This window comes from Neoarius graeffei, chromosome 14 (assembly GCF_027579695.1).
Source record: "Neoarius graeffei isolate fNeoGra1 chromosome 14, fNeoGra1.pri, whole genome shotgun sequence".
Classification (NCBI taxonomy): Eukaryota; Metazoa; Chordata; class Actinopteri; order Siluriformes; family Ariidae; genus Neoarius; species Neoarius graeffei.
Genome location: NC_083582.1, coordinates 18,266,190 through 18,281,027, shown reverse-complemented (window position 1 = coordinate 18,281,027; position 14,838 = coordinate 18,266,190). Strand labels below are relative to the sequence as shown.

The window sequence follows — 14,838 nt, the reverse complement described above, 5'->3', positions numbered from 1 at the left end:
CTCAACAAGTTCCTGCAATGGCTGGAACTGGTTCTGAAGGCTGATCTGGAATGCCGTCTGCACCTCCTTGGTTCTAAGAAGTCCCACGTTGTACTTGGTGCGCGTGTTGGTAGTTGTGTGAAACTTCTTGAGTCTGAGCCTAGCTGTCATCAGGAGCAGGTGGTGATCAGACGACACATCGGCACCTCGCATCACCCATACGTCCTGGCAGGATCTCCTGAATTTCCTACTGATACACATGTGATCGATCTGGTTTTCCGTGATGTGGTCTGGAGACCTCCATGTGGCCAGGTGAATTCGCTTGTGTGGAAAGATGCTTCCTCCAATCACCAACTCGTTCAAGGAACACAGGTCTGCAAAGCGCTCGCCATTTTCATTCATCTGTCCAAGTCCATGAATGCCCATGACGTCCTCATATCCTGTGTTATCTGCTCCAATCTTGGCGTTGAAGTCACCCATGAGGATTGTGATGTCTTTAGCTCCCCTTCTATCCAGCACTGCTTGAAGCTGGTAATAAAAGTCATCCTTTATCTCCTCTTCAGCTTCATTTGTAGGAGCGTAGCACTGGATGACATACATTCTGATCCGCTTCTTCTTGGTGGCAAAAGTTCCTGTGATGATGCGTGAGCACTCATGAGTTCCCAACTGATGAGTTCCCAACTGTGATAATGCGTGAGCACTCATCAGTTGGTTCCCAACTGATGAGTGCCCTCCGAGCTTCCGGACTCATCATCACCGCCACTTCCTCAGAGTGGGGGGCATCAGCTTCCGCGTATCCCGCATACAGCAGTGTTTCTCCTGATGACAGTCTCAGCTGTCCTGACTGTAGCCACCTCGTCTCACTCAACCCCAACAGACAGATGTTGTAGTTCCTCATCTCCCGTGCAACCTGGACTGTTCCCGTTTCATACATTGTCCTGATGTTCCATGTCGCAATCCTTGATGCTTTCCTAGGAGTCAGAAAGGGGGTCAGCCTTACAGCTTCCTTCCGGCTTTCACTGTACTGCGTCATACTCCTCCTATGTAGAGGCCCTTCCTCTCCCAGGTCTTGTTGATTTTGAACTGTCGTTGATGCTTCTGTAACGTAAGTTTTTTTCTAGGCAGGGGTGTTGGCCCTATGCAAACCTGTTGAACTCCGGGGGAGTTGGTCCACATTTAGTCTGGCCTCTACCCTTCGACCAATCCAGCATGGGAGGCCCCACCAGGAGCTTATGTTCCAGCTGGCATAGCTCTAGGGGTCACGGAGACATGCAAGCCACCACACCACGACAAGGAATGGACCATATGGTGGTGAAAAAGTCAAGGGGATCTGCCAAAATCCAGTAGTGAATAAAAGCAAGCCTGCCTAATCAAATGAGCAAATCATGTATTGCATTCAATAGGCATCGAACTTGGACACCAGTTGATTGCACACAACTACCTTTGGTGGAGCCTCAATGTATTGCTCTTTGAGATTATTGTGATCAGTTAGAGGCAAAATTTGCTGCTGTCCATGCTGGTATGAATTGACTTCTTCTTCTTCTTTTGGCTGCTCCTGATTAGGGGTTGCCACAGCGGATCTTTCATCTCCATTGCTCCTGGTCTTCCGCATCCTTCTTTACCACACCTGCCACTTTCATGTCCTCTCTCACCACATCCATGTATCTCTTCTTTGGCCTTCCTCATTTTCGTGTGCCTGGCAACTCCATCCTCAACATTCTCCTTTCAACATGTTCTGCATCTCTTTTCAGGATGTGACTGTAGCAGTTCGGATGGGTGGGTGGAGCACAGAAGGACGGCAGGCTGGAACTGAGTTCACAAAACCCGTTTATTATAGCTTTTCAGCTTGCTTTTCAGCTTTCTTTCACTCACACTTTCACTCACTCACACACATCTGTTGTGGTCAGGTTGGGGAGAGAGCCCTCTCTGCTCTCGCTCTCTTCCTTAAATAGGGCGCAGTCACTGGGGAAGACACACAAACACATTAATCAACCTCAGGTGCAGTGATCCTGCCACTTACCTTCCCCGACTCCACCCTCTGGTCACAGACCGACACTTGGCCACACCCCCGCTGCCACATACCCCCACCGCCTGACTCAGGCCGTCCGGCCATCCGGCCTGCAGCCGACTCCCCCCTTGATGGGAAAGGAAGTCTGCCACAGCCATCTGCACCCCTGGCCTGTGGACCACCTTGAAGTTGAAGGGTTGGAGTGCTAGATACCAACGGGTGATCCACGCGTTGGCATCCTTCATGCGGTGGAGCCACTGGAGGGGCGTGTGGTCCGAACAGAGGGTGAAAGGGCATCCCAGCAGGTAGTAACGGAGGGTGAGGACCGCCCACTTGATCGCTAGGCACTCCTTTTCAATGGTGCTGTAGCGCCCCTCATGCCCAGGAGCTTCCTACTGATATACAACACTGGGCGGTCCTCCCCCTCCACCTCCTGGGACAAAACAGCCCCCAGCCCTCTGTCCGACGCATCCATCTGTAACATAAAGGGGAGAGAAAAGTCAGGGGAGTGTAAAAGTGGCCCCCCACACAATGCAGCCTTTACCTCAGAAAAAGCCCGCTGGCATTGCTCCATCCATTGGACCGGATCTGGTGCCCCCTTTTTAGTCAGATCAGTCAGCAGGCTGGTGGCGTCCGAATAGTTGGGTATAAACCTACGATAATAGCCAGCCCCAGGAACTGTCTCACCCCCTTTTTGGTCTTGGGCCTCGGGCAAGCCGCAATTGCCGCTGTCTTGTTAATTTGGGGATGCACTTGCCCGTTGCCCAAGTGGAAGCCCAGATACCGTACGTCCACCCGCCCAATCACACACTTCTTCGGGTTGGCTATGAGACCTGCTCACCTCAGCAACCTAAGGACGGCCCTCAGATGTTGGAGGTGTCTCGGCCAGTCATTACTATAGATAATGATATCGTCGAGATAGGCGGCCGCATAAGTGGCATGGGGGCAGAGGACCCTATCCATCAGCCGCTGAAACATAGTGGGCACCCCAAACAGCCCAAAAGGAAGTGTGACAAACTGGTGTAAGCCAAACGGTGTGGAAAAGGCCGTTTTTTCTCGGGATAATGGAGTCAAGGGGATCTGCCAATAACCCTTTGTTAAATCCAGTGTTGAGTAAAAGCGAGCTGTGCCTAGTCGATCAAGCAACTCATCAATACGAGGCATTGGGTACGCGTTGAATTTAGACACCGCGTTGACTTTCCTATAGTCTACACAGAACCGGACCGACCCGTCGGCCTTGGGTACCAAGACCACCAGACTGCTCCAGTCACTGTGGGACTCCTCAACAATGCCCATGTTGAGCATGGCCTCGAGTTCTTCCCGAACCACTTTTTTCTTGTGTTCGGGTAGCCTGTAAGGGCGGCTACGCACTACCACCCCCGGGGGCGTCTCAATGTGGTGCTCTATGAGGTTGGTGCGGCCAGGCAGGGGCAAGAATACGTCCTAAAACTCGGTCTGCAACTGGGCAACCTCTGTGAGTTGGGTCGGGGAGAGGTGGGCTCTACAGGGGACCGGAGAGGTACGTGATGCCAATGTTCCCTTTTGAACCTCTGGCCCCAGCTCCGCCTTCTCCGGAACCACTGACACCAACGCCACGGGGACCTCCTCGTTCCAGAGTTTGAGCAGATTGAAGTGGTAAACCTGTAGCGCCCCACCCCTGTCCGTTCGCCTCACCTCATAGTCAACATCCCCGACTCGCCGTGTGACCTCAAAGGGTCCTTGCCACTTGGCAACTAATTTGGAGCTTGATGTGGGCAACAGTATGAGTACTTTATCTCCCGGTGCAAACTCCCTGAGGCGCATACCCTTGTTGTACAGGCGGGTTTGTCGTTCTTGGGTCTGCCGCAAATTCTCCTGGGTTAGGTGGGTGAGTGTGTGGAGCTTTGCGCGCAGTTCAATAATGTATTGGATTTCATTTTTACTTGGTGAAGGTCCCTCCTCCCAATTTTCCCGCAGCACATCTAGAATGCCGCACGCCTTACGCCCGTATAACAATTCAAATGGGGAGAACCCCATGGAGGCTTGGGGGACCTCTCGCACTGAAAACAACAAGGGTTCGAGCCACTTATCCCAATTACGTGCATCCTCACTTAGGAATTTTTAAATTATATTCTTGAGGGTGCGATTGAACCGTTCAACTAAACCGTCTGTTTGTGGGTGATACACGCTTGTGCGGATCGGCTTAATACCCAACAACCTATACAGTTCATTTAGTGTACGTGACATAAACGCGGTGCCTTGGTCAGTCAGAATCTCTTTCGGGATTCCAACTCGGGAGATAATGCGGAAGAACGCTTCTGCAATACTGCATGCTGAGATATTGCGAAGAGGCACTGCTTCTGGGTATCGCGTTGCATAGTCCACTAGAACTAATATAAAGCGGTACCCTCGTGTTGACCGATCTAATGGCTTGACGAGATCCATCCCAATTCTTTTGAACAGGGTCTTGATTAATGGGAACGGGCGCAAAGGCGCTTTTGTAATGGCTGCTGGATTTACTAACTGGCATTCGCGGCACGCCGTACACCACCTACGGACATCGCTGCGAATCCCTGGCCAATAGAACCGGGCCATTATTTGGGCTAGTGTTTTATCCTGCCCTAAGTGTCCAGCCATGGGATTAAAGTGAGCCGCCTGGAATATAAATTCCCAGCGGCTCTTTGGGATCAAAAGATGTGTGATCGGCTCCTTAGTCTGAGTGTCCTGCGTCACTCGGTATAATCTATCCTTAATAATGGAAAAATGGGGAAGGACAGGGTGGCGTTTGGCTGGAGAGTTTGACCATCAATTACTCTCACTTGGTCAAATGCATGCCGCAGAGTCTCGTCTCGCGACTGCTCTAATAGAAAATCCGCGAGGGATTCCCTAAGAGAGAGAGGAGGAGCTGGCGGCTCCTCACTCTGATGGGGAGCTGACGTAGACGACTCTGTGACAGCTGCTCCTGCCAACGCAACACCGGGACCTCCCCTTCTTAAACTACGGCAGGACCCACTCTTCACTAGGTGACTCATTAATTCCCCAAATCCCGGCCAATCCGTGCCCAAAATTATCGAGTGTGTAAGGTGAGGATTAACCGCCGCCTTAATTATAAATTTTTCCCCTCGAAAAAAATGTGGACCGACACTAAAGGGTAGTTGTGAACATCCCCGTGCACACACAACACCTTCACCAATTGTGCTCCCCCAATGCCTCGTCTTGCACCAGGTTTTGGTGGCTTGAGGTCTGATTACAACCAGAATCCACCAACGCCTGATGTGTATCCCCTTGGATACTTACCGGTATGCGATACGCTCCGGCCCGATCAAGGGCGGCTCCTGGCACGTCAGGGATCCGAACCACCGCGTCCACCTCCATTACCGAGCACTGCTGTTGGAGGTGGCCCGGCTCCCTGCAGTGCCAGCAAACTGGGTTTGTGAAAGGCGCTATATAAATCGAGCTTATTATTATTATTATTATTATTATTATTTCACTTTTGCTGGGACTTTCCTATCACAAATGACTCCCGAAATCCTTCTCCAACTACTCCACCCTGCCTGCACTCTCTCTCACCTCACTATTGCAGCCCCCATTTTCCTGCACAGTTGACCCCAGATACTTGAATTCACCAACTTTCTTTATGTCTACTCCTTGCATCTTCACTACACTCTCATCCCCTGTCAGAAATGGCGAGCTGAGGTGAAGTGAGGACCCCAGAGCAGACTCAAAACAGGCAGTGTTCAGAAAAAACTTATTGAATGAAGTAGAGAGCAGAGGTCCAATCGGGCTCAGGCAAAAATCAGTGGTCAAAGAACGGGCCAAGAGGTCAAAAACACAGTGGAACAGGCTGGCATGGTCAGGGACAAAAAGAGGAGAGAAAAATCTTCACAAAAAAAAATTAAGAACACAGGGAATCCAGGCAGAGGAAGCAAAAACACAATCCAAAAGAACAGGCAGGTACCACAAGGGCAAAAAACTGGACAGAAAACTAGACAAGAAAAAACAAGGAACAATTCAGGCAGGGGGAATCAAGAAGGCACAATATCAAAAGGCTGTAGCGAGGCGAGGAAAGTCTACAGGAGACAGTCTGGCAAATGGAATAGCTCCAAACAGTTCTTAAAAAAGGCCCTGGCTGATGGGAGAGGAGTGGTAACAGGTGTGGAAGTGGCGCTTCAGGGAACATGGGCTTCAGCAAGGTAGGACTGAATTCCTGTCCTGGATCCGGCCATGGGAGTCCCACAAACTCAGGCATGGATGGACCGGACTGTGACAATACCCCCCCGGTACTGAAAAAAAAATCAGTTCCATCCAAGATGGCGCCACAGACGGCTGCCACGGGAATTTGCTCTCTCATACTTTCTATGTTTTTGTGTAATTGTTGTGTTAATTCTTCTCCGTGCTACACGGAATGCTGCGCTGAGGTTTTTTTTTTTTTAATGCCTACACATTCCAGTCCTGATAGGAGCAAAATGTGTGGGTGTTTTTTCCTCTCATCTCTCATTTCTCAGCCTCTCCCTTCCTGACAAGCCTCTCTCCTGCTTTGCTTCTGTGGACTCGTCTTGTCTGAGAGACCCTTCCTGCACTGTTCTCCGAATCGAAATTATGGATTTGATCAACTGGTCACTTCATGCAATTGACACAATCTTCTTGACAAGAAGTCTGGGTTCAGGTGAACCTGCCTGTCCTGCCGGAATGTTTGCAGCCGGATACACCATGGATGCCTGGGAGAAGTGGCGTGTGGTGTGCTTGGCGATTCTTTCCATGGAGGACATTGAGGATATTTACCTATTCGGAACCATGATCACAGTTTTTTTTGTTGATTGGACTTGGCATTGCCCTGGTGTATCGAGGAAATTAGATAACGGTGGCAGCTATTCAAAGCCCCACAAAGCTGCCCGACATGATTGAGGCAGTGGGCAGAGCTGTCGGCACTCAGACTGTGGCTGTTCAGAACTTGAGTCGCAACATTTATAACATCATGGAGAAGTGATGGCTTTGCAGAGAGAAATGGATCATTTTGGTGGCCAGAATGGACAAGCGGGTTAGGTGAAAAAGGACACATCTACCCATCTTAAGTCTAAACAAATTCCAATCTTATCTTGGCTCTCCCAGCCAGCACTGCCTTCAAGGCCGTCGCTGTAGAAACACGATTCTCCCCCTGGAGTTCACTGCAGTGAGACTCTGTGTGTGTGTGTGCGCGTTTTTCTTCTATGCTTTCTTTCTGTCTGTACTATGAAAGCTAAGTCGAACCGGAGTCAAATTCCTCGTGTGTGTAACATACCTGGCAATAAAGTGATTCTGATTCTTCAACAGGCGCCTCCAGGCACCTTAGGAAGTGCCTCAGGGTGTTGTTGGTGGAAGTCCATGATGATGGTGGGATCCATGATGAACCTGGCAGGAACCCAGCTCCTCTCCTCAGGACCGTACCCCTCCCAATCAACCAGGTACTGGAGTCCTCTGCCTCGGCATCCTCCTGACCTTGAAGACCTCACCACCATCTATGAACCTGGGAGGAGGAGGGGTTTGGAGGGTGGGGACAGGGAACTGGAGACAAGGGGTTTGACTTGGGAGACATGGAAAGTTGGGTGAATACGGCGCATGATTATGGGCAGAGACAATCTTACAGAGCAGGGATTAATTACCTTGGAAACGGGGAAAGGTCCTATGAACCGGGGAGCCTATTTGTGGGAGACTGTCTTGAGGGACAGGTGGCAAGTGGAGAGCATTACCCGCTGCCCCACCCAGTAGATGGGAGCTGCCGAGCGGTGTTTGTCGGCTTGCTCTTTAAACATCTTGACAGAATGTAGGAGATTCTTCCTGGTCAATGCCCACGTTCTCCTGCAGCGGTGCATAAGCACCTGGGCAGAGGGCATTGTGACTTCTTCTTCTTGGACGGGGAAGAGTGGTGGTTGGTAATCCAGAGAGCAATGAAAGGGGGAAAGACCTGTAGCAGAGGTGGGTAAGGAGTTGTGAGCATACTCTATCCAAGGAAGGGTCTTGCTCCAGGAGGCAGCATTCTTGGACACCATGCACCTGAGAGCTACTTCCAGCTCCTGATTGGCCTGTTCCATCTGTCCATTGGTCTAAGGGTGAAAACCTAAAGGCAGACTGCGAGAAGCACCAATGAGTTTACAGAAAGCCTTCCAGAATTGGGCAGAGAACTTGGGTCCGCGGTCGGATACGATGTCTGAGGGGAGTCCGTGTAGACAGAAAACATGGAGTATCAGCAATTCGGCAGTCTCCTTGGTGGTGGGAAGCTTGGGCAGAGGGATAAAATTAACAGCTTTAGAAAAATGGTCGACAACAGTGAGGATGCAAGTATTGCCACCTGAATTAGGGAGTCCTGTGACGAAATCCAGGGCTATGTGTGACCAGGGCCGGTGGGGAACAGGAAGGGGTCTCAGCAGGCCGGCAGGGGGTTTGTTGCCAGTCTTGTTCCTGGCGCAGATGTCGCAAGCTGCCACAAACCTCTGGAAGTCCTCCTTGATGGATGGCCACCAAAAACGTTGTTGGATGAGTGCCAGAGTCTAGGCTGCTCCTGGGTGGCACGCCACTCTGGAACCATGACCCCACTGCAACACCTGTGCCCGCACAGAAACAGGAACAAAAAGATGGTTAGGAGGTGCATTACTGGGCCCTGGGTCCTGCTCATGGGTCTTCTGGACCAGGATTTCCATCTCTAACAGAGCGGCCCCCACCAGGCACCATGGAGGAAGGATGGTCTCAGGGGAGGTCGATTCCTCCTGGAGGGGAGAAAACATTCTGGACAAGGCATTGGGCTTACCATTCTTAGAGCCTGGGTGGAAGGAAAGTGTGAACTTGAAGTGTGAAAAGAAGAGAGACCATCGGGCCTGATGAGAATTGAGGTGCTTGGCAGTCCTGAGGTATTCAAGGTTCTTGTGATCTGTCCATATGACAAAGGGAAGGTCTGACCCCTCCAACCAATGTCTCCATTCTTCCAAGGCCAGTTTAATGGCCAACAGTTCCCTATTGCCAACGTTGTAGTTTCTCTCAGAGGAGGAAAACTGACGAGAGAAGAAGGAGCAAGGATGAAGCTTGTTGTCACTAGCCGATCTTTGGGACAATATGGCCCCGACCCCTGACTCCGAAGCATCGACCTCAACCACAAACTGCCGGGACAGATCTGGAATGGTGAGTATAGGTGCTGACATGAACCTTCACTTGAGTTCGCAGAATGCCTTCTCTGCCCCTTCCCCCCAGCTGAAAGGGACCTTGGTGGAAGTTAGAGCCATGATGGGGCCCAGCCACCATACTAAAGTTCCTGATGAATTGCCTGTAGAAATTTGCAAACCCAAGAAACCGCTGAAGTTCTCGCCGAGAGGACGGGGTGGACCAGTCAGTAACTGCCTTGAGTTTCAGGGGGTCCATCTGAATCTGTGTGGGGGAGATAATGAAACCCAGAAAGGAGACAGAACTCCTATAGAACTCACATTTCTCAGCCTTAACAAAGAGTTTATTTTCCAGGAGTCGCTGAAGGACCTGTCTGATGTGGATGCGGTGTTCATCAAGGGAGTGGGAAAAAATCAATATATCATCCAGATAAACAAAAACAAAAAGGTTAAGGTGGTCCCTCAGGACATCATTAATGAGGGCCTGGAAAACCGCGGGGGCGTTAGTCAGGCCGAACGTAACCATGAGATATTCGTAGTGGCCCATGGGGGTGTTGAACGCCGTCTTCCATTTGTCCCCTTCCCTGATCCTCACGAGGTGGTAAGCATTACGCAGGTCTAGCTTAGTGAAAATCTGGGCTCCCTGGAGTAACTCAAACACCGTAGACATGAGAGGTAGGGGGTAACGGTTCTTGATGGTGATGTCATTTAGCCCATGTTAATCAATGCAAGGATTTGTCCTTCTCCACAAAAAAGAATCCTGCCCCTGCAGGAGAAGAGGAGGGATGAATAATTCCAGCTGCTAAGGACTTGATGTATTTATCCATAGCTTGCCTTTCAGAAGGAGAGAGTAAAGTTGCCCCTGAGGTGGTGCAGTCCCGGGGAGAAGGACAATTCCACAGTCATAGGGTCTATGGGGAGGAAGGGAAACAGCTTGAGACTTGCTGAACACAGGTTTTAAGTCATTATACTCGGGAGGCACGTTAGAGAGGTCAGGATATTCACCAATGGTGGGCTGGAGCAGCTCGGTGTGAGGGAGGGCAGATCTCAGGCATGACGATAAACAGAAATGACTCCATCCTAAAATGGTGTTGTTAGTCCAGTTGACATAAGGGTTATGTAGAGTTAGTCAGGGCAGACCAAGAACTATGGGCTTCACATGGGGATTGCTCATGACAAAAAACTGGATGGATTCAGAATGGTTGCCAGAAATTCTTAAAGTGACCAGGGCTGTTTTATGGGTGATAGTGGTGAGACCAGTACTGTTAAGGGTCAGAACAGTGAGGGATGGGTTCAGAGCCAGTAGTGGAATCCCCAGGCACTTGGTGGTGGTCGAGCAGATCAGGTTTCTGTCAGCCCCTGAATCAATGAGTGCCTGGAGGTCGTGGGGCTGATTGCCATGGATAATGACCACTGGGAGTAGCGGTCGACCAGTAGGGGGCTGATTCTGGACATTGCCCACCAGGGCCCCTAAACTCACTGCTGGGCTCTTCCTTTTAGAGGGCAAGATTGGCAGAAGTGCCCCAGCTGTCCGCAATAAAAACATGCCCTCATATCCAGACGGCACTGTCATTCCTCAGGTGAGATGCGGACATTGACTCAGCGGAAGGAATGGGGGGCTGAGGGGGAGCAGGACTAGTCCGAGTTCTCTCTTTCACCCACTGTCTGATCCGGGAGTCAATACGACTGGCGAGGTCCATGAGACCGGGGAGATCAGGTGGCAGTTCTCGTGAGACCAGCTCATCCTTGATGGAGTCTGACAGCCCGTTCAAAAATGCATCAAACAAGGCATTCTCATTCCAGCCACAAGATGCCACCAAAGTGTGAAACTCAATCGCATTGTCAAAAGCGGACTGGGCACCCTGCCGCAGGCCTATGATTTCTCTTGCTGCCATTCTGCCAGACAGGGAGCGATCAAAGGTTTGCCTCATCTCCTCTGTGAAATCCTTGAAGCTGGCACAGCATGGTGCATTGGCATCCCACATAGCTGTTCCCCACTCCCTAGCTTTGCCAGTGAGGAGAGTGATGGTGTAGGCCACTCAGGAACGCTCTGTAGGGACGGCCAGTGGTTGAAGTTCAAGGGTTAGTGAGCATTGAGATAAAAATGATCTGCAGGTACATGGTTCTCCATTGTATAGCTGTGGGGCAGGAAGTCTCAGCTCTCTGAAGAGGGCAGGAGCTGGAGGAGCAGTTGGTGGAGGGGATTGTGTAGGAGCAGACGTTACTTGAAGCTGTTTTAGATGAGTGGCAAGAAGATTGAAAGTGTCAGAGATGGTGACAAGGTTTTGATTCACCTGTTGGATGTCCTGTTGGTGGGTCCCAAGGAGAGCTCCCTGTCTCTGCACCACTGCTCTTAGCTTGGCGAAATCTGCTGGGTCCATGTTGGCCAGACTGTGCTGTCAGAAATGGCAAGCTGAGGTGAAGTGAGGACCCCAGAGCAGACTCAAAACAGGCAGTGTTCAGAGAAAAACTTCTTTAATGACATAGAGGGCAGAGGTACAATAGGGCTCAGACAAAAATCAGTGGTCAAAGAACGGGCCAAGAGGTCTGCAGTGGAGCAGGCAGGCATGTTCAGGGACAAAAAGATGACAGAAAAATCTTCCCAAAAAACCCCAAAGAACACAGGGACAAGGGAAATCCAGGCAGAGGAAGCAAATCACAACCCAAAAGAACAGGCAGGTACCACAGGAGCAAAAAACTGGACAGAAAACTAGACAAGAAAAACAAGGAACAATTCAGGCAGGGGAATCAAGAAGGCACAATATCAAAAGGCTGTAGCGAGGTTAGGAAAGTCTACAGGAGACAGTCTGGCAAATGCAGTAGCTCCAAACAGTTCTTAAAAAAGGCCATGGCTGATGGGAGAGGAGTGGTAACAGGTGTGGAAGTACCACTTCAGGGAAAATGGGCTTCAGCAATGCAGGACTGAATTCCTGTCCTGGATCCAGCCTGGAGCCACATGGGAGTCCCACAAACTCAGGCATGGATGGACTGGACTGGACTGGACTGTGACATCCCCATTCTCATTGATACACATGTATTCTGTTTTGCTACTGCTTACCTTCATTCCTCTTCATTCCAATGCATACCTCCATCTCTCCAAACCCAGCTCAACCTCCTTTCTACTTTCACCGCATATCACAATATCATCTGCAAACATCATGTTCCATGTTGACTCTTGCCTCACTTCGTCCATCAAGCTATCCATCACTATCGCAAAGAAGAAAGGACTCAAAGCAGATCCTTGATGAACTCCCACCTTCACCTTGAACCATTCAGTTGTTCCAACTGCACACCTCACTGCTGTTTCACTGTTCTCATACATGTGTTCTCATACATGCTGGTATGAATTGACTAAATCACTAATTATTCAGACAGTTTGCAAAGTATGTGTGACATAGTGCCCTGGTCAGTCAAATTCACTTTTGGGATTCCAATGCAAGAGATTACTCTAAAGAGTATCTCTGGAACACTGCTAAGATGTTGCAAAGAGGCACTGCTTCATGGGCATGACATAATACCCTAGAATTAATACAAAGTGATGCCTTCATACACTCTCTACTACAGGCCTGACAAGGCCCAAATAAATTATTTTGAAGAGAGCATTGTGCACACATCAGTGGAGTAGCGTGGTTTAGTAAATGAGCAATGTGTGGTAGGTCAGTACAGGTGTCCAGATAGTCTGGACTGAGGAGGGTGAAGGCTTGCATCTGCTCTTCTGTCCGTGCTACTTTAGACATGAAAATCATACGCTAGCAAGCTAATCTATTGAAAAATATGTGTTAAAATCTGTCAAAATTAGACAGGTTTAGAAACTAAGGAGTGTGGTACCATGAAGTGTATGTTTCCTATTAGCTTTTTTGGTACATTTATAACCAACAAAGTTATCCCACAATGGTTTGGGAAGAAATTGTAATTATTACCCAGAATCTTCATCTTTCTAAATACAGCTCTTGCTTTTTTTTAGGTTATTTATGTGGCTCGAAATGCCAAAGACAACCTAGTCAGCTACTACCACTTTGACCAAATGAATCTGACTCAGCCAGAACCAGGATCATGGGAAGAATATATCCAGAAGTTCATGAAGGGAAAATGTGAGACTTGAAAATGTTCAATAATCTGAAAGTTCTGCTTTGCTTTATGCATTGCTATTCCAGTACCTGAAATTTGCTGTTCTTCACTAATATGTCCACAGTGGGCTGGGGATCTTGGTACGACCATGTTAAAGGTTACTGGAAAGAAAGAGAGAAGAGGAATATTCTTTACCTTTTCTATGAGGACATGAAAGAGGTATGAAATATTTTTAAATGTGCCTCACCCATTGATATGTACAGTAGATATTCACAACATGGCCTGGCGGCTCCCAGGCTGAAACTATGAAAGGAAAGCTGGCACACAATGTTTACTGCTAAATGGGAACTATTACATCACAAAATGGTGCATAATTAAAATATACAGCAGTTAAAGTATATAGCAGTCATAGTGACCATCCTATCATCATCATGATAATGATCATGATCATCAGGATCATCATCACTATCCTCACCATTCATCATTCTCATCATTCATCATGATCATGAGTGCAGAGCAAGTACTGTACATAATTGTACTGAACATTCACATGACTGACGGTTGTATGCTGGTCTGGAGTAACTACGTTGCCAACTTCCATTGAAATAACTGATTGGGATATCTGCCATTATATCTCCACTATCATGAGCCATTGCAGCCACAGGCGAGCAGGGTGCCGCCATCTTGGAAAAAGAAAACAACCTCAACAAGACCTCAATCCAATTGAGAATCTATGTCAAAACCTGAAGATTGCTGAACACCAACGTAACCCATCTGACTTGAAGGAGTTGGAGCAGTTTTGCCTTGAGGAATAGGCAAAAATCCCAGTGGCTAGATGTGCTAAGCTAATAGAGACATACCCCAAGAGACTTGCAGCTGTAATTGTAGCAAAATGTGGCTCTATAAAGTATTGACTTGGGGGGGGGGTTTGAAAACTTATGCACACTTCAGATTTCTGTTTTATCATCTTAATTATTGTTTGTGTCTGTGGCAACGGGGGCGTGGCCAAGTGGCAGTTTGTGAATGGAGGGTGGGGTCAGGGAAGGTAAGTGGCTAAGTCATTACACCTGGTGTCAATTAATGCGGGTGTGGGGGTGTGTGTTTGTTCCAGGGATGGAGCATAAAAGGAGGAGGAAAGCTGAGGAGAGCTAACTCCTGACCAGAATGCATGTGTTTGTGGGAGTGAGTGAGCTGAAAAGCTATCCATATCTGTAAAATAAAAGTTTGCAAGAACTTCAGTTCCCACCTGCCATGCTTCTGTACTCCACCCATATCAGGAATATACTACAGTGTCACAATAAAAAAAAAACAAAAAAACAATGTGCACCTTTAAAGTGGTAGGCATGTTGTGTAAATCAGATGGTGCTAAACCCCCCAAAATCTGGGGCGGCACGGTGGTGTAGTGGTTAGCGCTGTCGCCTCACAGCAAGAAGGTCCGGGTTCGAGCCCCGTGGCCAGCAAGGGCCTTCCTGTGTAGAGTTTGCATGTTCTCCCCATGTCTGCATGGGCTTCCTCCGGGTGCTCTGGTTTCCCCCACAGTCCAAAGACATGCAGGTTAGGTTAACTGGTGACTCTAAATTGACTGTAGGTGTGAATGGTTGTCTGTGTCTATGTGTCAGCCCTGTGATGATCTGGTGACTTTAGATTAGATGAGATAACTTTATTTGTACCCAAAGG

The 14,838-nt window shown here is 49.1% G+C and overlaps 1 protein-coding gene across 3 annotated transcripts in view; it reads left to right on the top strand.

Moving 5' to 3' along the window:
• Positions 1-14,838, top strand: part of sult1st6 (sulfotransferase family 1, cytosolic sulfotransferase 6) — a 160,317-nt gene that overhangs the window by 29,218 nt on the left and 116,261 nt on the right. For 2 of the 3 annotated variants that reach the window (XM_060939371.1, XM_060939370.1), the window contains 2 exons: positions 13,058-13,184; positions 13,286-13,380. The exons of the other annotated variant lie outside the window; for it this stretch is intronic. In XM_060939371.1, coding sequence (XP_060795354.1) covers positions 13,058-13,184; positions 13,286-13,380 — 222 coding nt within the window. The remainder of the gene's footprint in view (positions 1-13,057; positions 13,185-13,285; positions 13,381-14,838) is intronic. 3 annotated transcript variants of the gene reach the window in all.